The sequence below is a fragment of the Perna viridis genome, chromosome 2 (genome assembly GCF_037379345.1).
Source record: "Perna viridis isolate PV_CMFRI_1.1 ecotype Kerala chromosome 2, ASM3737934v1, whole genome shotgun sequence".
In the NCBI taxonomy this organism is placed as follows: Eukaryota; Metazoa; Mollusca; class Bivalvia; order Mytilida; family Mytilidae; genus Perna; species Perna viridis.
In genome coordinates this window covers 7,946,059-7,969,979 of record NC_142446.1, presented here as the reverse complement: position 1 = coordinate 7,969,979, position 23,921 = coordinate 7,946,059, and the positions used below count along the sequence as shown (strand labels likewise).

General features: G+C 32.5%; 1 protein-coding gene across 3 annotated transcripts in view; it reads right to left on the bottom strand.

Annotated features, from left to right (window-relative positions):
- Nucleotides 1-23,921, bottom strand: part of LOC148623517 (uncharacterized) — a 58,817-nt gene that overhangs the window by 15,503 nt on the left and 19,393 nt on the right. For all 3 annotated transcript variants that reach the window (XM_088565373.1, XM_088565374.1, XM_088565375.1), the window contains exons 8-20: nt 22,296-22,424; nt 19,207-19,240; nt 16,563-16,651; nt 15,118-15,195; nt 14,098-14,208; nt 12,095-12,166; nt 7,688-7,792; nt 7,325-7,356; nt 5,407-5,497; nt 4,819-4,926; nt 3,548-3,638; nt 1,807-1,945; nt 586-687 (exon numbers count right to left, since the gene is read on the bottom strand). In XM_088565373.1, coding sequence (XP_088421499.1) covers nt 586-687; nt 1,807-1,945; nt 3,548-3,638; nt 4,819-4,926; nt 5,407-5,497; nt 7,325-7,356; nt 7,688-7,792; nt 12,095-12,166; nt 14,098-14,208; nt 15,118-15,195; nt 16,563-16,651; nt 19,207-19,240; nt 22,296-22,424 — 1,181 coding nt within the window. The remainder of the gene's footprint in view (nt 1-585; nt 688-1,806; nt 1,946-3,547; nt 3,639-4,818; nt 4,927-5,406; nt 5,498-7,324; nt 7,357-7,687; nt 7,793-12,094; nt 12,167-14,097; nt 14,209-15,117; nt 15,196-16,562; nt 16,652-19,206; nt 19,241-22,295; nt 22,425-23,921) is intronic.

Below are 23,921 nucleotides of genomic sequence, written 5' to 3'. Positions count from 1 at the left end.
TCTATTTTCTAGGTTTGTAACACCTGAAACTATGAAAGAATTATAAATCAGAAATCCATTAAAAAAAAGGGAGCTTTGAAGGTGAAGAATGGTAATTCAACATGTACTACAGACTGTTCAAGTAAAACAAACGAGGGATACGGGGAGGCACTTTTATTTTTTGTATATGGGTGGGTGTTCAATGGAACTTCTATGGGTGACTCCCCTGGTGAAAAAGTGCCTTCCCCGGGTACCTCATATTTTTTAATAGAACAGCCCTATACGTATAATTGTCTTCAGCAATTACTCAATATGGTGATGTCACCTACCTTCAGTCACTATGGTGATGTGACTTACCTTCAGTCAGTACGGTGATGTAATTTACCTTCAGTCAGTATGGTGACGTGATTTACCTTCAGTCAGTATGGTGATGTGTCCTACCATCAGTCAGTATAGTAATGTGACACTTTCAGTCAGTATGTGATGTGACCTGTACTCAGTCAGTATGGTGATGTGACTTACATTCAGCCAGTATAGTGATGTGACTTACATTCAGTTAGCATAATGATGTGACTTACATTCAGCCAGCATGGTGACGTGACCTACCTGTAATTTTCTAATTCTTCCTGAACCATCTTAGTTACTTCATCAGCACTTTCTAGTTTATTAATATTCTGTTTTTTTAAAGCCTCTTGTTCTCCCAACTCTCTGAAAGTAAAGATACATTCAACCATAAAAAAAAATAAACAGACATGCCATGAGACTGTCGGACAAAAGAAGTTCTTCATAAAATAGCAGAGAATATAGCTAGTCCTTGGTTCCAAAGTATCATACTTCCCTTCCTTTGACATTCATATAAAATAAATTAGAATTATCATTTTTACAATAAAGGGTTGTTTTAATTGCAGAAGGCAAGCTTTATCTGATCATAGAACTCTCTCTAACTCATTTAATGAGTCCCAAACAAGAGGTCCCAGGAGCCTGAATTGTTCACCTTCTTCAATTTTGCCTTTCAAAGGCAATAAATTAAACAAGAAGTTGTCCAACAATTTTGACTAAAGAAGTCTTTGGTAGGACTATCACAAGATCTTTTCAACAATTGAAAGTTTCTTTTAATCTATCATAGTTTTCAAGATATTGACTGAAAACTATTAAAAAAAAAGTCAAGGGCAAAAACTCTTGCAAGGAGTCTGAAGACTTTTGTAGTCCTAATAATATGGATCATTTCAGCTATTGAAAGAATTTGGATAAACCTAACGGTTTAGGAGATATATGTGAAAAACTACTGTCTGACCCCTATGTTCTATTTTAAGTAATGGCGGCCATGTTTTTCGACGAATCAAAAATCCCCACATCAGTTCTATGCAGGATACCCCAAGAAACATTCATACCAAGTTCGGATCTAATCAGTCATGTTGTTTCAGAGGAGAAGAGTTTTGTATAATTGTTAACAACGACGACGGACAACGACCAAGACAGATGCCAAGTGATGGCAATAGCTCACATGGCCTTTGGCCTTTGGCCTGGTGAGCTAAAAAGCAGAATGCCTTTGGCACATGTACAGAAAATAGGCAATTTGATATAAATCAGTATTCCAACAGTTAGATCTAGATTCAACATATCAGGAGTGTTGAGCATGAAATTGGATGGTATATCAAGTACTGGAATCAAGACTTTCAATGTTTTTTTCAGTTACCTATTATAATTTTTTCAAATCTTTACTAAACCAAAACTAAGGAAACAAATGTTTAAATTGTACATCTGCTTTTCATGTTCCAAAGATTGAAAGCATAACTAACAATAAGTTTAGTCTAAGCAGTAACTTACTTCTGAAGTTGTGCTTCTTTTTCTTTGAAATAATTTGATAAAACATTCAACTTTGTAGTAGCATCATTACTTTGTCTCTCTGCTTTCATTTTATCTGTCTTCAATGCTTCAAGTTTACTCTCCAATTCTGCTATTTGTTCTAGAATACAGATATCATTACAGATATCATTAATATTTAATACCTTGTCCCTCAAAACCTAGAAGTTAGAATATGACTAAAGTTTTCTTTTTCATTTAACTCTAAAACTACACCAGAGGCTTAAGAAAATTTAAATTGCTCACCTTGTAAAAGTAAAAAAATAATTTGCCTATGATTTCAGCCTTTTTCTATTTTCATTTTACAAATTACAGATCTATTACTTGTACATGCACATAATAATAGTTGTTTTGATGTACATTAACAATATAGTGCCAATGCATTTGTGCAGATAGGCAAAAAAAAATCTCATTATTTGTGAAAATGGTTCTATATTGGTATTTCTGCTTGTAAATTAAATTCTTATACTGCCTTAGGAAAACCTCAATTTTTCTGGTAACTATTAACTTTGCACCAAAAATTTGTGAGTCAAATAAAAATATTTTACACATCAACCTAATAGGGACATTTGTAAGCCTAGTCATACCCTTTCTTTCCGTCTGTAATGGTTTTCAAAAGAATAGTGTAAAACAGCCAAACTATCATATTTGACATTCGAGGTTAACGCAGTTGCCATACATTCCAATCAATAAAACTTTATCAGACCTACAAGGTCAATTTAAAGTAACCAATCATCATCTTTGACAATTAAAAAGGCAATAACTCCTGTTAGGAATTAATGTAGTGTTTGACAGAACCTAGGTGTAACAAATGTACAATCATCTATATGTGATAGAACCTAGGTGATACAAATGTACAATTATCTATATGTGATAGAACCTAGGTGATACAAATGTATAACCATCTATATGTGATAGAGCCTACATGATACAAATGTACAACCATCTATATGTGATAAAGCTGAGGTGATGCAAATGTACAATCATCTATAGGTGATAGAACCTAGGTGATACAAATGTACAACCATCTATATGTGATAGAACCTAGAGGATACAAATGTACAACCATCTATATGTGATAAAGCCGAGGTGATGCAAATGTACAATCATCTATATGTGATAGAACCTAGGTGATACAAATGTACAATCATCCATATGTGATAAAGCCTACGTGATGCAACTGTACAATCATCTATATGTGATAAAGCCTACGTGAGGCAACTGTACAATCATCTATATGTGATAAAAGATTTATTATAGTCAGTCATTCATGACATCAGAATAAACAAAATACAAGAATGTCACATCTTCCAAAATGAATGCAACATGACTTCACATAAGTGTGACCTTTAGAACTATTTTATGTTAAAAACTATCTGTTTTGATAGGATTCTTTGTAATTTTTAATTGTTTTGCACAAATGGTATAAAATTGTTCTGTTGGAATTCCAGAAACGCATTACACATTTCAGAAATAATGTATGCAGGTAGGACTTTATTGTTTGAACTTTTAATGTTGATGCACAGCTTGTGTTATTGGATGTCTTACATATTCCCATTGGTCAAGACATCAGTCTCAACAAAAATCAACAAGATCAAATGTCACTTGAACACAAATAACTCTGTCTCACATAGATACAGCCTAAACTCACATTACTGTCGGTTAACAGACCTCTATAAACATTGAAAATGTTAATATGACGCACCTTCCATGTCCATTCTACTCTGTACTTCTATATCTACTCTATTCTGTAAAAGATTTCTGTCTTCATCCACCATCTTCAACTGAGCATTAACCTAAATATCAAAAAAATCGAAAGGATTATTAAAAATATGTCTTGCAGTACATCATTAGAAGGTAATCAGACTGCTATCTACTTACATCATTAGAAGGTAATCAGACTGCTACCCACTTACATCATTAGAAGGTAATCAGACTGCTATCTACTTACATTATTAGAAGGTAATCAGACTGCTTCCTACTTACATCATAAGAGAATAAACAGACTGCTACCTACTTACATCATATGGAAGTAATCAGACTGCTACCTACTTACATCATTAAAAGGTAATCAGACTGCTACCTACATACAGTACATCATTAATAGGGAATCAGACTGCTACCCACTTACATCATTAGAAGGTTATTAGACTGCTACCTACTTACATCACTAGAATGTAATCAGACTGCTACCTACTTACATCATTAGAAGGTAATCAGACTGTTACCTACTTGCCAGTAGTAAATGACTGTCCTTACTCTATCTACTTATACGTCCATGTCAAGTAAAGCTAATACCATCACAAAATTATTATGCACAGCTACATATCATATAGGGTAACACTGAAACTCATTACACTGTTAAGGAGGAATAAGTTACCTGCACATAGACAGAAAATGTACACAATATTGGCAAAAAAGTACCCAAGCATCAGCAGTTGGATGATTCAAATATGTTAAAATCCAAAAACATGGCCTAAACATGAACACACGAAACACAGACGATCTACATACACAATGATTTATCAAAACTCTATTATAAGTCAATTATGTTCCATGATAAAAAGATGATTGTAAACCATGTTAACCTAAATCTTGTGTCTAAGACAACACAACAATAGTGAAACATACATCACATAACAATGTCAACCATACAATGTATATCTATAGCAACATACCACTGAAACATACATCACAAAACAATGTCAACCATACAATGTGTATCTATAGCAACATACCACTGTTACATAAATCACATAACAATGTCAACCATACAATGTGTATCTATAGCAACATACCACTGTAACATACATCACATAACAATGTCAACCATACAATGTATATCTATAGCAACATACCACTGAAACATACATCACATAACAATGTCAACCATACCATGTGTATCTATAGCAACATACCCCTAAAACATACATCACATAACAATGTCAACCATACAATGTGTATCTAGCAACATACCCCTGAAACATCCATCATTGACTTTAATTTGTCTTCAATAGACTTCCCATCATCCTCTGAATCAGTATCCTCAAATGCCTTAAGCTGAAGGAAACAATCTCGCAAAACCTGCAATAAATTATTACAAGTAAAACCAATTGAGTAACAATACTTTCAAAACATGGATTTTAAATACAGATGTTTCCTTTTTCTTAAACATGACAAGACAAATGTAATGTATATGTTTCCAAAATTAGTACAACAGATGATGTAGTTTGTATGTTAATGCTACTTTAAGACATTCCATATTTAAGGTCTTTCATATGAAAATTGTCTCTTAAATCCTTAGTTTTGTTATTTTTAACATAAGTCCTAAAGGTACACATCTGCAAAGTGAAAGTAAAACTACAAGAAATGCAAAAATAATTCAGGTTTAAAACCAAAAGGAGTACACAATGAAAATACCTAATTATCCTCCCCAAATATTTTCATTAAGCTGCATACAGCAGTGTAGGAGGAGTTACAGGAGTTACAGTAGGAAAAGAATCTCTCTTGAAAAAGAAGTATGGCAGAAGTTCATATAACACCAAAATTTGAAATAAATTTTACCTCAATTTCATTATCTTTCAATGCCAGGTCCTCCTGTGTTTGAGTCTGTCCCTTTTGAAGAGCTTCATACCTCTCTGTAATTTCCTGTACTCTGTAACAGATAATTTAGATTTTTATGCTTATCAGCTAGGATATACCATTACCAGTATGCTTCTTTCCATGAACTTAGCGACATACTTTTTACATGTAGTCCATGAGTTTCTACAATTTTTACCCCAAAAAGTCCTAAAATTGGACCATTAGGCTCTAAAGAGCCTGAATTGCTCAACTGTCTCAAGATATATAAGTCTATTTTTGTAAAACCAGCCATTGTTTTTCTTGGATAAAAGTTCCTAATGCTCATACCTGAAGAACTCTTTTTAAAATAATAGCATTAAAATATCAAAAATGTTGAAAAAGGGCAATAACTCCAAAATGGCTTTACAGATTTACATGCAAATCTCCAAATTTAGCCAAATTCTGACATGGAGTAAAATGTTCAGCATGATAAGATCTATCTGGTGTGAAAAACTTCTGACCTCTATGTTCTATTTTTAGTAAAGACGGTTATGTTTTTTTGGCAGATCAAAAATCCCCAAATCAGTTCTATGCAGAAAACAGGATACATTCACACCAAGTTTGGTTCTAATTGGTCTGGTAATGTCAGAGAAGAGTTTTGAAAAACTATTAAGGACACTGTACAAGATTACATTCATCTCCTACTATAGTCAATCAAATCAAACCAAATCAAGAACGATAACTTTTACGACGTGCGAAGTTCATACACAATCTATATAATTTGTTCCCCTTTAATCTCAGTTTTTGCTATATAGATGACCTATTATCTTTAAACAATCCTAATTTTGGGGATTTGATACATCACATCTACCCCAAAGAACTTGAGATTAAGGATACTACAGACACTGTGGTCAGCCTCATATCTTGACCTACACTTAGAAATCGATGGTAAAGGAAAACTATTGACCAAACTTTACAACAAACGTGATGACTTTTCATTCAGAATTGTTAACTTTCTTTTCATCTGCGGCAACATCTCTTCAGCACCTGCATATGGAGTGTTCATACCACAACTCATATGTTATGCCACAGCTTGCCGAAACTATGCAGACTTTTTGTATCGCACTAAAATTCTAACAAATAGGCTTCTGGAACAGGGTTATGTTGCTACAAGATTGAAGTCATCACTACAGAAGTTTTATGGTCGTCATCATGAACCCATGGATCGTTATGGTGTATCCATCTGCGCCATGAAAACTGATTTGTTTAACGTGTCATAGTTTTCCTTTCCTCTTTCGTCTACCCCAGACTTAACTTTTTATGAGCAACTCGGCGGGTGTTTCTAGAAAAACAGAGGATGCTTACCCTACTGGTGCACCTGGTCCATGCTCCCAGTTTTTAGTGGAGTCCAAGATGATCATTTGCTTTTGTTACTTTGTATGTATGATTTTAGTTACTTTATGTTCTTTGTTGTGTATGTCTGTTTTCCATGTCGGGTCTTTGTCCCTGGATTGCATTCTTTTGATTAACCTCAATAATCTTGGTTCCCTTGATTACTCTTTCCCCAAAAGCGCAACAACAAATGAAAATACTGACTGATTATGTGTTTCTGAATAAGAAATAATAGTGAGTTGGGTGGGTTTTTGAGATGCAAGAATCAACTCCTGTCTGATTTTTATAAAGACTGTTACTTAAGTTGAAAGCTTGCAGTATGAGTAAAATTGCATGCAGCCTGATCACAAGTGATAATGATGTTCTCTAATATTTTATTCAATATATAGATTCATTATAAGAACTATGTTGTTTTTTAAATTAGGTGGGCAGAGACATAGCAAGTTTTCTAAATATCAAGTGCTATTCACTCTTTTTTTTAAAACAGTTGATAAATCACTGTAATCTATATTATAAAACAACTTCTTACTTTTCATTCCAGCCTTCTGCCTCTTGTAATAGCTGTAAATCAAAAGAAAAAAAAATTACACCATAAGAATACAGATAATTAATACCAGCAAATATACCTGTTGGAAGCAATGTATGTACCTGTACATGACATTCCCGCAGCTACTATCTATGTAATGTCACATTAGCATGATGTACCAACAATAGAGTTTGTAATAGAGATCTATACAAGTCAGAGCTTGTTATTGTCCGTTTCACCTAGTCTTCTAGAATTTCTATTAGGTATTATTAATGAAAAATATCAATTTCAAAATAAACTTTAGATTTATGCCCATTTCATTATAGAAAACATTGTAGTACAATCATAAAAAGCCAAAATCATTACCTGCTGTTTACTGACTTCCAATTGTTCAATCTGTTTTGTCAAATCAATATTCTGGTTTTTGGCAGATTTCAACTCAGTCTTTGTATCATCAAGTTCCTTGTTAGCCTGTTAAAATAAATATAAAGCTGAAATACTGTGGTTGTATACATAGACAGATATACAGTAACTGTATACATAGACAGCAATACTATGGCTATATACAAAGACAGCAATACAGTGGCTGTATACATAGACAACAAGACTGTGGCTGTATACAAAGACAGCAATACAGTGGCTGTATACATAAACAGCAATACCATGGCTATATACATAAACAACAATAACTTGGCTGTTTACATAGACAGCAATACCATGGCTATATACATAAACAGCAATACTGTGGCTGTATACATAGACAGCAATACAGTGGCTGTATACATAGACAGCAATACTGTGGCTGTATACATAGACAGCAATACTGTGGCTGTATACATAGACAGCAATACTGTGGCTATATACATAGACAGCAATAAGGTGGCTGTATACATAGACAGCAATACAGTGGTTGTATACATGGACAGCATTACAGTGTTAACAAATAATTTTACTCATAAGGCCAATTAAAATTAATTGATAGATTATCATCCCCAACCCACCCTTTGAAAATACTTATGCCCGATTTTTGTTATTTTTTAAAAATTACGATTTCCTGATTTTTAACTTGTCTGCTTCTGGTTCGATACAGGTTTTAGAGTGTTTATTACACTTCCTTGTAACAATCAAAGACTGAAGTCTTCAACGTCACTAATCATCATATATTCCCTGCCACTGATTTTGGCTTACTTTCAACATCCGAAATAGCACAATTGTGATATGCTCTAAAATTTGGCAGACATATAATTAAATTACAGGTCTATGAATCTGGTAATTTCCACCAGAATTTCGGTTCCCTTCAAATAATTACTCTTTCGCAACCGTGATGACTCAAATGTTTTCAATCAAAATAACTGGTTACCAACAACCAGATTAAACAACTGGCAATGGCTATATATAGATAATATTTATGACCTATATAGTCATTTAGTCATTTATAACAAACTTGGTAATATTACATAAATTTAATGCTGACCGATCATTTTATCCTCTAATGTGAACTTCCCGTTCTCATACAAGCAAAAAACATACATAGACATGTGTATGATATTTTTTTAAAAAGATACATTTAGCAATCTTCGGGTTGCTTATGATACTGACCAGGGGACCAGATTAGGGGCCAGATTAAAGAACTGGTAATGAATATTTATAGATATCAGGACCCTGCTAATGTATATGACCTATATAGTCTTGTAACAAGCCCCTGTGCCTAAATAAAAAAAATCTGGGTAATGCTCAAAGCTAACCAATCATTTCATGTAAACTTCCCGTTCTCATAAAATCAAGAAACACAGGTAGGAACACAAGGTACATTTGTATGAAGCTAGAACTATAACACTGTGGCGGTAAACGAGGCACAGATCTGTAGCATAACGTGGAGTATTAATAATTATGTAAATCATATACAAACATGAAGTACTGAAATTACAATTGCAAGAAGTCGCTAACGATATAAGCGACTTAAAAACGACGTTTACTACACTTTGTGTTGTTGTATGTCTAAATACGGAGAAAACAGGAAGGTATGTGACCATAAAACATATTATTTAATATCAATATGTATGAAAGAAGATCACTCAATGTATGTTTTTAGTGTTTAATGGTTTAAAATGACATCATATAATTCTAGACAAGTCACAGGAAAAAAAATAGTTGAGAGAGGTAAGCCATTATACATTAAAGTAAAAAAAAAATGATGTTGTACGACAGTAAATGGTAAAAGGAGGATTAGTTGAGATATATCTGACAGTTACCTCAATGTTAACTATAAAGAACTAGTACTATTTTACCCTATTCACAACATTTGCCTTAGGGCTAACCCTAGTAAGAATTTTTTTCCTGTTCATACTTGTTATTTTACGATTTTCACTTTGTCAAAAAAGAAAATGCCACTGGTGGCTATAAAAAGAATTTCAGAAGAGACAAGTATGTACCAAAACGTAAAATGTTGACAAAATTCTATTGTTCTATCAACAAAACATTTCGAATGACTTTCATCATAAAAAGAAGAAATTTGCAAGAGATAGCTAAAACAGATTTGCCCCACTTTAACTCAACCTCAATAGAGGGGAAATAGTTATCTGGGTTTGCCCTATTTAATGTACCTCACAAATTCAATCAGGATCTATTAAATGCAGGATGAACCCAGATTAAAAAGTAGTGTGAATTGGGTGTAGATTATTTATACAAAGTTTAATGACACCTTATTCCCAAACACCAAAATCAATTCCAAGCTTTCTTTTTCAGAATGGAATGTTACAATATTTTTTTTTAAATCTCTACACTAATACTCAAGTTATTTGAACAAAACCAAGTGTATTCTGATTCTTTGCAAAAAAATGGAAGTAGCAAATTTTGAGAGTTGGATTGTTTTGTTAAAATAAACTTAAAACAGATAATGATAAATTATTGCATGTATGAATTGGTTATGGATTGAAATTTGATAAACATATTTCTGAAATTTGTAAACAAGAGGCTGCCAGGAGCCTGAATTGCTCACCTGGTTAAAGTTTGTCTTACAAGGGTAATAAATTTAACGAGATGTCCAACAATTGTGACTCAGAAGACTTTGATAGGACTTATCATAAGAATCAGTTCAGCAACTGAAAGTTTCTTTCTATCTATCATAGTTTTCAAGATATTGGCTGAAAACTGTAAAAAAAAACACAAAAAAATTTCATCTTTCAAGGACAATAACTCTTGCAAGAAGTCGCCTGACAACTTTGTTCCCTGAAGACTTTTGAAGGCCTTATAATAAGGATCATTTCAAAAATTGAAAGAGTTTTGAGATATATGCGAAAAACTACTGTCTGACCCATATGTTCTATTTTTAGTAATGGCAGCCATGTTTTTGATGGATCAAAACTCCTCACATCAGTTCTATGCAGGATATCCCAAGGAACATTCACACCAAGTTTGAACATTAAAAATAGCAAAAATCGTTGAAAAAGGGCAATCACTCCAACATGGCTTAACAGATTAAAACCAAAATTTGACCAGAGATAGATCTCATTATGCTGAACACTTTTACTCATCTCAGAATTTAGCTAAACCTAATGGTTTTGGAGATAAATTCAAACATCTACTGTCTGACCATTATGTTCTATTCTTAGTAATAGCGGCCATATTTTTCGACGAATCAAAGATCCCCACATCAGTTCTATGCAGGATATCCCAAGGAACATTCATACCAAGTTTGGTTTTAACTGGTCAAGTAGTGTCAGAGGAGAAGATTTTTGAAAGAAATAACATTAAAAATAGCAACAAGAGGCTCCCAGGAGCCTGAATCGCTCACCTGTTCAAATTTTGCCTTCAAAGGTAATAAATTTAACATTAAGTTGTCCAACAATTTTGACTCAAGAAGTCTTTCAAGAGCAATAACTCTTACAAGGAGTCGTCTGACAACTTTGATCCCTGAAGACTTTTGTAGTCCTCATAATAAGGATCATTTACACCATGCACTGCCTACAGATAACAAATAACATTCAAAATAGCAAAAAAACGTTGAAAAAGGGCAATAACTCCAACATGGCTTAACATATCAAAATGAAAATTTGACCATAGATAGATCTCATCATGCTGAACACTTTCATCCTTTCCGAATTTAGCTAAACCTAACGGTTTTGGATATATATGCGAAAAACTATTGTCTGACCCCTATGTTCCATTTTCAGTAACAGTGGCCATGTTTTTTGACGGATCAAAAATCCCCTCAACACTTTAATGCACGATACCCCAAGGAACATTCATACCAAGTTTCAAAACATTGAAAGAGGGCAACAACTCCAACATGGCTTAACGGATTAAAACCAAAACTTGACCAGAGATAGATCTCATCATGCTGAACACTTTTACCCAGTCAAAATTTAGCTTAACCCAACGGTTTTGGAGATATATGTGAACAACTACTGTCTGACCCCTATGTTCTATTCTTAGTAACGGCGGCCATGTTTTTCGACGAATCAAAAATCCCCACAACAGTTCTATGCAGGATACCCCAAGAAACATTTATACCAAGTTTGGATCTAATCAGTCAAGTTGTTTCAGAGGAGAAGAGTTTCGTATAATTGTTAACGACGACGACAACGACAGATAATGATGGACGCCAAGTGATGGCAATAGCTCACATGGCCTCTGGCCAGGTGGGCTAAAAAGCATCTCACCAATTAAATGTATCAAAGGGTATTTATCAAATTAACTTTCATTTTCTCATTGTCAATTCACTACTGCTTTACTTACTAAGAAAATATTCAATAAAATAAAGAAGCTACTTACAGATTTAAGTTTCTCTGATACAGATTCAACAGATTGCTCTTTCTTTTTAAGCTGTTTTTGGCTTTCTTCAAGCTAAAAAGACAGTTACAACTGATAGTTTCAATGATCAATACTGATTCTGAATGATTAATCTTACCCTAGAAATACTGTGAGCATGTTCATAAAAAATAAATACAAACCTTCCCCCTTCAATAAGACATGTAAAATCCTTAAAAGATACAAACCTCCCCCCTTCACTGTGACATGTTAAAGCCTTAAAAGATACAAACCTCCCCCTTCACGGTGACATGTAAAACCCTTAAAAGATACAAACCTCCCATTTTCACTGTGACATGTAAAATCCTTAAAAGATACATACCTCCCCCCTTCACTGTAATATGTAAAACCCTTAAAAGATACAAACGTTGACATGTAAAACCCTTAAAAGATACAAACCTCCCCCTTCACTGTAACATGTAAAACCCTAAAAGATACAAACCTTGCCCCTTCAATATGACATGTAAAATCCTTAAAAGATACAAACTTCCCCCTTTACTCTTACATATAAAACCCTGAAATTGTATTATCTCCCTGTACAGCACTTTCTGTGTTGAAGGATTTTAATTTCACATCACTCTGGACAAGTCAAATTGTGTTGAAGGAAAGTTCTAAATTATACTCCATGTTCCCTTTGTCAAGTAAAAACTTATGTTTAACAGAGATGGAAACAGACATTAGGATGAAACAGAAAAAGTGACCTAAAAAGTCATTTGTAACAAGCCCCTGTGTTTGAATCGGAAACTTGGTAATATTACATCCCTTTCCTATGCCCAAGAACTTGGGATGTAACAACATAATATTGAACATTCCACATAAAAAGGACTATCCCCTTTTTATGGCCATAACCATATCTTTCACAAAACTGGTCAAGACACTAACTCCTGACAAAACAGACATCTCTGAATAGTGACCTAATTCATAACAAAGCGTCATGACAATCCATAGAGTACAAAGAGGAGTGTTGAACAGAATAATTTTGTTAGTCACAAAACTTGATAAAGCGAATATTCCTGAAAATATATGAATCTCCACATACAGTAATAATCCAACATTTCATAAAAATTCTTCAAAATTCATCGAGTTATAGTGGAGGAGTTGTAAACATCATTTTGTCTCACAGTAACAAGAATAAAATGCTTTGCAAGACTTTTAGCAAAAATCCTGGTGTGAAAGATATATCATATACATTGTATGTAAGTCAATTACATTGGTCTGGCCCTTTGGATTGCTACAGATGTATGTCTGTCCTTATACTAACCTAACCCTATTTTCAGTGAGAACAAAGTTTGTATTTTCTTGTAAGGAATGCCATTTTGATTTTTGTTTCAATTAAAACAAACCTGAGGACTTCAGAGATAACACATCCAGCCAGCTTAAGTACTGAATGATCTACATCAGAGATAACACATCAACTGCCAGCTTAAGTACTGAATGATCTACATCAGAGATAACACATCAACAGTCAGCTTAAGTACTGAATGATCTACATCAGAGATAACACATCAACTGCCAGCTTAAGTACTGAATGATTTTCATAAGAGATAACACATCAACAGTCAGCTTAAGTACTGAATGATCTACATCAGAGATAACACATCAACTGCCAGCTTAAGTACTGAATGATTTTCATAAGAGATAACACATCAACAGTCAACTTAAGTACTGAATGATCTACATCAGAGATAACACATCAACTGCCAGCTTAAGTACTGAATGATTTTCATAAGATATAACACATCAACAGTCAACTTAAGTACTGAATGATCTACATCAGAGATAACACATCAACTGCCAGCTTAAGTACTGAATGATTTTCATAAGAGATAACACATCAACAGTCAGCTTAAGTACTGAATGATCTACATCAGAGATACCACATCAACAGTCAGCTTAAGTACTGAATGATCTACATCAGAGATAACACATCAACTGCCAGCTTAAGTACTGAATGATCTACATCATACCTTACTGGTCTTTGATTGGAGTTCTTTCTTTTTTTGGGTCAATTCATTATTGAGTTTATCTATCTCATTCTGTTGTGATGACACAGTTTTCTCATGGTCTTTAACTAAAGCCTGTAAATTAAAATTAGTCAATTTATTTTTATAATTTGTCTCCTCAACAAAACCACCAAAATTTTATAATTTATCAATTAGAGTCAAAATTAGAAATAAAGGTTCTTACTGCAGCAGAATCAGTGACAAATTAGAAATTCAAGCAAAGCACTACAACAACAGTAATCCCTTCATTGACACAATTCTTCAGGTATGCATTATAGTTTCAGAAGATAGGTAAATATCTTTGATCAAGTGTTACCTATAAAATGATCTACTTGATAGTGTGTGATCTACAGAATGATCTACTTGGTAGAGTGTGATCTATACGAATAATCTCCTTGGCAGAGTGTGATCTAGAAGAATAATCTCCTTGGTAGTGTGTGAACTACAGATGAGATCATTTCTAACCTCTCACTAAATTGTCCTAGAACTGACAGAAGAACAGTTCTATGACAGGTTTAGAACAATTCTAGGGCCACCTCTTCTGACAGTTCTAGCAGTAGAGTTGGCTTTACAAGTAGAACTATTTTAGTAGAGCCAGAACTGGCATTTCTGACAGTTGCCCTGAGAGGTTAGAACTGATCTTATCTGTATAGGAATGTTTCCTTGGTAGAGTGTGAACTATAGAAATGTTCTCCCTGGTATAATGTGACCCATAGAAATGACATCATTGGTATAGTGTAATCTATAGAAATAATGTCATTTGTAAAGTGTGATCTACAGAAATGAAGTCATTTGTAAAGTGTAACCTACAGAAATGATGTCATTTGTAAAGTGTGATCTACAGAAATGATGTCATAAGTAAAGTGTGATCTACAGAAATGATGTCATTTGTAAAGTGTAATCTACAGTAATGATGTCATTTGTAAAGTGTGATCTATAGAAATGACATTATTGGTAGAGTGTAGGATAACAGCATATCTATACCTTGTACGTTCCAACCTCTGTTGCTATTGTACCAGATGATGATGTCTGCACTTTAACCTCATCTTCTAATTTTCTTATCTATAAAAAGTGTAAAATAATAACATGTAACAAAAACAAAAAAAAAATAAAATGTACCTGAATACATAGGCTTATCTTAAAATACAAATTGATTTTTAACAAATCTTTATGAACTTATAAAAACAAAGCTTATGTGACTCTGTGTTATTATCTGGTAAGCCACACAAGCTTATGTGACTCTTTGTTATTATCTGGTTAGCCACACAAGCTTATGTGACTCTGTGTTATTATCTGGCCACACAAGCTTATGTGACTCCATGTTATTATCTGGCCACACAAGCTTATGTGACTCTGTGTTATTATCTGGTCACACAAGCTTATGTGACTGTGTGTTATTATCTGGTCACACAAGCTTATGTGACTCCGTGTTATTATCTGGCCACACAAGCTTATGTGACTGTGTGTTATTATCTGGTCACACAAGCTTATGTGACTAGGTGTTATTATCTGGTCACACAAGCTTATGTGACTAGGTGGTAATATAAGGCCACACAAGCTTATATGACTCTTTGTTATTATCTGGTAAGCCACACAAGCTTATATGACTCTGTGTTATTATCTGGCCACACAAGCTTATGTGACTCTGTGTTGTTATCTGGTAAGCCACACAAGCTTATGTGACTCTGTGTTATTATCTGGTCACACAAGCTTATGTGACTCAGTATTATTATCTGGTCACACAAGAATATCAAGTCAAGATTATTCTACATCTCTTGATACAACAAATATTTCTTGATTAAGAAAATTGATTTTGTATAGTTTTGTCCAAAAATATGTGATACATCTTTTTTCACATTACAACTTAAACTAGATAAATAAATAGAAAAAGTCACTAAAAGACATCCCTACTCCCCATCCTAGTCAAATTATAAACAAAAAAGTTGTCAAACAAGACATTGATGTTACTTCAGTCTTAAATCCAATAGAATGATATGGCGAACATATAAAGCTTCAGTCAAAATATCAAGTGACTGTGATAAGTAGCTGCAGTGAAAACTGTAACAAAAATGAAATAGACATACAAACAAATGATCAAACACCATGATTACAATGTACACAAAGATATATATTAAATACAATCCCTTTAAACTATTCTTGCAATGCTAGTTTCCCTAAGTATTTAGTACAAGAGCAAAAGTAAATATTTTGAAGAGAAATGTTCTTGTGTTTTTTTAAGAAAACTTATTCTATTGTTAAAAATTAATGCTTATTCATGAAATATTTCAGCTATAAAAGGCTTTGTACAAAAAATAAGCATTAATTTAGATTTATTCTAAGGTGGTTCCAAATAATTTTCATCAAAACCTGTTCTTATTTAAAATTGGTAATATATCAATAAATAGGTTTTTACATGATTTTATTTTTACCTTTTTCAGAGAACTTTCTAATTCATCTTCAAGGTTTTCCCTCTCTTTTGTGGCAATAAATAACTTTTCTTCTAAACCTCGCACAACAACTGCATGAAAAACATAATTTGTGTTTAAGTAACTATATAAAATCATTTGAAATGAACTACTAATATTCATCATAATGATATTCACTGTGTAAATGTACATATTGTAGAAGAAACAATTCATTTATGTTTCAATGTTTTCAGAAACAACTTGTATTCTGACAAGATTAAAAAATCATCTATCATCTTTGACATTGATGTCATCATCCATTTTTTGATGATATCCTCATTAAATTTTGATCCTATGACAGGATTTTCTAAGTAAATAGATCTACATAATGTCACCTACAAGCCAAAAAAGGTTCAAGAGCCATAACTCAAACATAATTCATCATTTCTTCTAATGTATCGACTTCTAGGTGGGGATAAACTATCCTACCCCCTTAACAAACAACAGAAATGATTTACTGCTATTTTAAGCTATACAGTAATTTGATAACCTTCAGGACGTTTCCCAGCATTTTTCATTTTCCACAGATTTTATGAGAGAAATCAAATCTTTTTCAACCTACTGTAGATTTTAACTTTTCCAAAACTCTCCAAGGTAAAAGATTTAAACCACTTATTACTCAAACAGAAGCTATATTTTTGGCTTTAATGGGCCATGGCATTAGAGAGCTATCATACAATCTTGATCCAATAAAGACTTCTGTAAATCTCCATGACGATATGATAGTTTTAGTGTCATATGGCAAAATTGATCAATGTAACCCCATATTGTAAACATAGCATTAATGTGTAATCAGAGTTATTTTAGCAATTTTGAAGAGCAAATCCAAAATGGATGTTTGTGGCCAAATTTGATTTAAACGATAAAAACATTTTACAGAAAGATTTTTAGCTGAGTTGCAGCAAGGGAAATTTCACTTAAGGTTAAAGTCACAGCAATCAAAAAAACTTACTTTTTCCATAAATTTGGGGTTTCAGGACAATAACTCAAAAAGTTTACATCTGATTCAAAACAAAATTTGGAATATTGTTACGTACCAGGTAAGTGAGATCCCTATTGATTTCGGGAAATTTCGTTCATGGTCAAGGTCACAATGGCCAAAAAATGAGGTTTCAGGATGGCAACTAAAAAAGTTAACATCTGATTTGCACCAAACTTTGGGATTTTGTTACTTACCAGGTATAGTCTCTTTGAATTTTATAAATCTTCGAGAAAAAAAATCTTAAACTTCATTTTTCAAAATATTTTAACTTTTCTACTGCATATCCTTTTCTATAGTACATACAAACTCTTATTAGGCTTAATTTCCATTATATATTTCTATTTCTTTTTTGTATGTTTTAGTATTGTAAGAGCTAGTTGATTATTCAGGTAAATAACTAAGTCATGTGACACCAACTCATTTGAATATCTTGAGATGTCAATTGAACATCACTAAATATCCTTCCTAATCCTATACTGACATCTAAAATATAAAATACTTGAAATGACCTAGCTTAATTATGTAGCCTGAGCAAATGGCTTTCTATTTATTTTCACATCAAATATTCAAAAAGCTGTTCCAACATTCAGACAGACAACATTAAATTTATTTAAAATTAAAATTGCATTAAGTCATATGGGAATTTCTTAGGTCTCTTGAGATAAAATTCTGAAAATATTTCTCAGAGTTTGTATGCACTATAGAAAACCAAATGTAGTTGAAAATTAAATTATTTTGAGAAATGATTCTATAAGAATTTTTTTCAAAGATTTTTAAAACTCAAACAGACTATAAAACCAAATCCTACTGATTTTGGGGAAATTTCATTCAAGGTCAAGGTCATAGTCATAAAAAAAAACCTGATTTTTTTCAGAGAAAATGAGGTTTTCGGACAATAACTGCAAAAGTTTACCTCTGATTCAAACCAAATATTAGAATTTTGTTACATGCCAGATAGGTTAGATACCTATTAATTTGGGAAAAGTTATGGTCAAGGTCAAGGTCGAGTATGCCATTTTTTTTTTTACAATTTTGGATAAAATCAAAGTATACTGGTGCAAATAGTGAAATGTGCATGAACTTTCAATGTCATTACATTCCACCAATTTTGGTTGAAAATAAGTTCCGTTTTAGCTGTGTAAGGCTATTTATCATGTAGTCAGTTTTGAAATTTTGGAGGAGCACATAAGAATCACTCTGTCTGCCTGTCTGTAAATACCTTCCATCTTTCTGTTCACATTTCTCATAAATGGAACTACTCTTAACTATTCAATGCATTTCAATGAAACTTTGTTTAAATGTTTTCCATCAAATAATGTCAACAAGTGCATAAAGGATGATAATTGCTGATGCCTTAGTATTAATTTTTATAGAATTTTCTTCATGCTAAGAAAAAATATATCTTTCTATAGAATGGGAATGCAACTCAGCTTGTGCACCCAGGTACATTTTGATTTTTAAGTTTATGTTGATACAAATGAATCCAAAATGACACAAAAAAAAAAAAAAAAAGATCAAGCACCCATTTATACTAAAGTGACAGCAAAAGCACATCAAACATCCATTTATAAATTTTATAATTTTTGTTAAATGATGTAAGTGGTGTACATGATAAGAAATACAAACCTAGTGGGTCCGATTTCCTAGCTTTCTGTTTACCCTAAAGAAGTAAAATCATCATTAATTGTATAGCACAACAATATGGATCTCAGAGAGCAACCAAAAGTAAGCCTGCATATTACTTATTCAAACTGCACTCTTGCAAATATAGCTACAAATTAAAAGCGTCATTGGTTACAAAAATGTATTTAAGCCCAAATCCTCCCCTTGTTGAGAAGGTTATTGCATGGAATATTATTCCTCACATTCTTCATTGCATTAGTGAGCAATATAAAATACACGTCAGGACAATATTCCTTTTGATCATTGATTCTTATGTTGATTTTGATTGGCTGTCTGCTTTAATTTATTTTTTTCTCTCTCTGTTCAAATTCGATAAACTGCTTCTAAGTTGAAAATGTCATACAAAGTGTGGAATTATAAGAAATAAAAGCTGTTTAGAAGGAGTTAGAGTATGAACTCTCACAATCACAAACTTGACATGAACCCCTGAGGTCTGCATTTAGTTTGCAAAAACCAATGAGCTCCCTCAAAACAGTTTTTACTCCTTCATTAATCTCAGGTTAAATGAAAGATTGTCTGTTTTATATCAGAATTCTAAAGACTGTGAGTGAACCACATAAAAAATAACATTCTGTGCAAATATATATAAAAAACCTTAGTTTCTAAATCTTCTTTACAATGCTCCACAATGCAATATAAATACAACATCTTGAAGATACAAACAATATTATAAGTAAGTAAAATACTTAATTTAAGAAATTTGATCCAGCACCATACCATTTTATGACCACAATTTTTTTGCAATCATATAGAAATTGAAAAGGAGCTAAGATCAACTGAAATTAACAATTCACCTAAGTACAAATTTACAATGCTATAATCCAAAGATAAACTATACGATAGAAAGACGGACAATAGTAAACCCAAATAAGTTAAAATTGTAAAGACATACACAGGAAAAGTGCAGAAAACTGGTATTTTCCTTGAATATGTTTAATAACCATAACTTTGCAAAAAAATCAGTTAAACTGAACAAAATCCAATTTTGCAAGAAACCAGATAACTACATCATACAACCGCTACTGAATACAGGAAGGAGTAAAGTTCTAGATATGTTTGGCATTTTATTCACAAAGAAAACATTCAAAATGATACATAAAAAAAGCTACTTTTTTCATTTCAAAAGTAAATTGTTTCAAGCTTTGAAAGGATGTACAGTCCCTGAACCGATCTGTGAAACTATTTGATAGATTAATGACCGATGACTGATTGATCGCTGATGAATCAATAACTGATTACCGGTGATTGATCTGATCACATATTTGTTATGTAAAATGACGGATGAGCGGTTCATGTAAATTTGGGAATTTCCATAGGAAAAAATTTAACATAATACCAAATTTAATTTACCAGAAAATTAAGATAATATGAGGAAGGTGAAACCTCCTGAATGAACACCCAAGTCCTTTCATGATTTTTGTTAGCCCTGTTATTATAAACTACCAAATTGGTAAAATGTGTCATGAGATACAGCTTTTATTGTCCTTATGCATTCTCCTATTGTCATGGTCTGAAATATGGACCGAAATGTCTAGCTTTGGTAAGGAACGGTGGCTTGTCATGGTCAGAAATATCTTTTTGTCGAACTGTCCGGTATTGATTACATCATTTTCGTAAACATTTGAATGCCATATTTTGATCATCCCTATATTAGACAAAGCTCAGATTCTATTTGTATTTAATCATTGTAGCTAGTTTATGTTTCCCAGACTGGTGTGGTTCTCAATCGTATTTACCAAGTACATGAAAATGAAGCTGCCGTTATACTGTTTTTTAACTCCCGATTTAACATGCACAAACCGGATATTGATGCTTTTTCTGCCCATATGTATGCAGCAATTAACACTCCCTTAGGAACCATATTAAATCCACATATTGTACTTTGTTAAAAATTAAACAAATGTAAAATAAAAGTAATAATTTTAAGTAAAATCTACTGCATTAAGTAAATATATGTAATCAAAGTGCAGATAGCACTGGAGATTTTTGATTCTTGTGAAAATTGTAGCATCAACAAAATTTCAAAGATTATATGATGTTAAATTAAATTGTGATCATACATTGCACTTTAAATACTACATGTATTAAGAACTGTCCTTTTTTAATATGTATAAACTGAAAGTTAATCTATACTACTGATCCAATTTCACACACATTTACTAATTTTGTTCAATTTCACCTTTTTCCCCAATTTTAAATCTATCCAAAAGTTAATGTGCATTTACATTCCAAAGCTATATTAACAGAGTATTTATCCTACACATCATTTATACTTAAATAAAACCATTATCAGCTTAAGAAAATAATTTCTTACCCACAAGATTTTCAAAAACTACACACTTTTATCAATTTGAATTTTCCCACCAATTTTACTTGGTTGAAATTGCTGCTCTTCACTTTTTGTTTATATATGGTAAAATATTAATGATAGGATGGATAATTAGACTTATAAGTGTGTTAAAATGAAAATATATATGAAACACATTTTATCCTTCCATACACATTACTGCAAGAAATAAATTTCCTAAATGTAAATTTGTTACTAAATATCTTTCAAGTCCCTCAAATCTTGACTCGATATGAAGACTAGATCTTAATTTTATTTACATAAAAAAAACAGAATATTATTGAGCTGATAAATTGTAAGAAACATATTTACTTGTTATAAAAGAGGTATTGAATTATATAAAAGGAATTACATTTGGACTATATTTTTGTGTAGTGTTTAGAAATAGTAGGGAAGTTCCAGGGATAGACCAGCGACATCAGGTATTTTGATCCTGAAGGATCAAAAACCCCAAAAATTGTACCACAAAACAATGAAATCCTGAAAATATATTTACCGCTCATTGGTTACACAGATGTTTAACAGATCAATGAATGATAGGAAACTAAACAGATCGGTTCATGTACTGTAATATATAAGTATAATGAGCAGTCTTATTGATGACAGTGAATATTTGTAATGCATATGCCTCACTTATATGTCTCAAAATTGTAGTCAACATATAAGACTTATTTTTTCTACTTACTCCAAAAGCAAATGTTATGCATGATATTAAAGTTGCCATCACAATGGTTACTATAGTAACAAGAACAGTCATCTGTGGTGTAAGTCCAAGTGGTTCTTGCTCCAGAACTGTCTGTATTGATGGTGGTAACTGAAACAAAAAACAGATTATTTCATAATTTAAACTACTACCAAGTGAATCACATGAGCATTTATGAACAGAACAATCCAATATAATCAATCCCATGTAAATAGGATAAACTTTTAATATACTGTAAACCACATTATTTTCACAAGTTTCACTAAAAAATCATGGAAATAAATTGCCCCGAACAAGTCCCCTTGTAATAAAATGCATCTTTGAGAGAGTGTTAATCGCGAAATTAAATAGCAGCTGACATCCTATATCACGAAAAATAAATTATTCAAAGAAAAACTGATAAAACTGAATCCCCATTTTTTGTAAAAAAATCTATGTTTAGTTCAAAGCAAATTGTTAACAGATTGAGGGTTATACATAATCTCAACTTTATTTAAGGTAAGTTCTTTAATAAAAAGCTGAACACAATGGTCAAATCCTGAACAGTTGGACCAAGTGTGGACACAATATTAGCTTTTGACACACGTAAGCATAAGGACTTACAATTCATTATGAATACAACAAATGGTTTGGACACTATACTGCACAAAATTTTAAATTCAACTAAAAATTTTCAAAATCAGACCAAAAATAAAAAAGTTCTTCTTTGGGTGTGGTACCTTTGACCCCTTATAACTTGAAAACTGTAAGAGGCATCTGAAATTTGATTGAAAAATGCAGGTATTTTTATGAGAAATCCAATTTCCAAAATTTCTTTCCAAAGAACAAAAATAAAAAAGGCATTGCCCAACTTGGATCCCCTATAACTTGAAAACAGTCAAAAACACATAAAATCTGCTTGATGCATTTGCTTACCAGAATTAAATAAGAAACATAAAAAATGGAATAATCAAAACCAGAAACAAACAATCTACATGGGTTTTAATAACACCTATTTTTACCCTTTTAGGTCCCTTTTAATAAAACAGTAGGAGCTACCAAGTCCAAATTAAATAGTACCCTATCAAAATTTCAAAATGATAGGTCAAATACAACTAATGTTATCGGAAGGAAACAAAGTGTCCCCAGCCATTGATGATGATGACAACAATGCCAAGACATTATATGTCCACAATTTTATTGCGGTTGTATAAAAACATGGGACAAAACTGTGGGTATAGTGTAAATATAGGACCACAGATGTAGACCCTATACTATTATTGCAACAGTAAAAAGTTTTGCTGTTAAGAAGCCAAAAAACAATAATCAAAGTACAGAACTACTGAGTGAATTCACTACACTCATGAACTTCAATCCATCTAGAAATGAAGTAACATAGTGTAACTTGGTGAGGAATGAGTTTGAAATGTAATAAGTATCACAATCTTCTACACTTTTCTTATAATATTTATCTGTAGTATACTAAAATACAATCCCTTACAAAACTGGATACCCTAAATGGTTTCAATTGATTTATATCTTAAGAACAGAAACTTGGAAAATGGTACCATTCAAATGGTCAATGAACATTTTTTGCCCATTTTTTCTGCCAAAAGGTATTTCCAATAC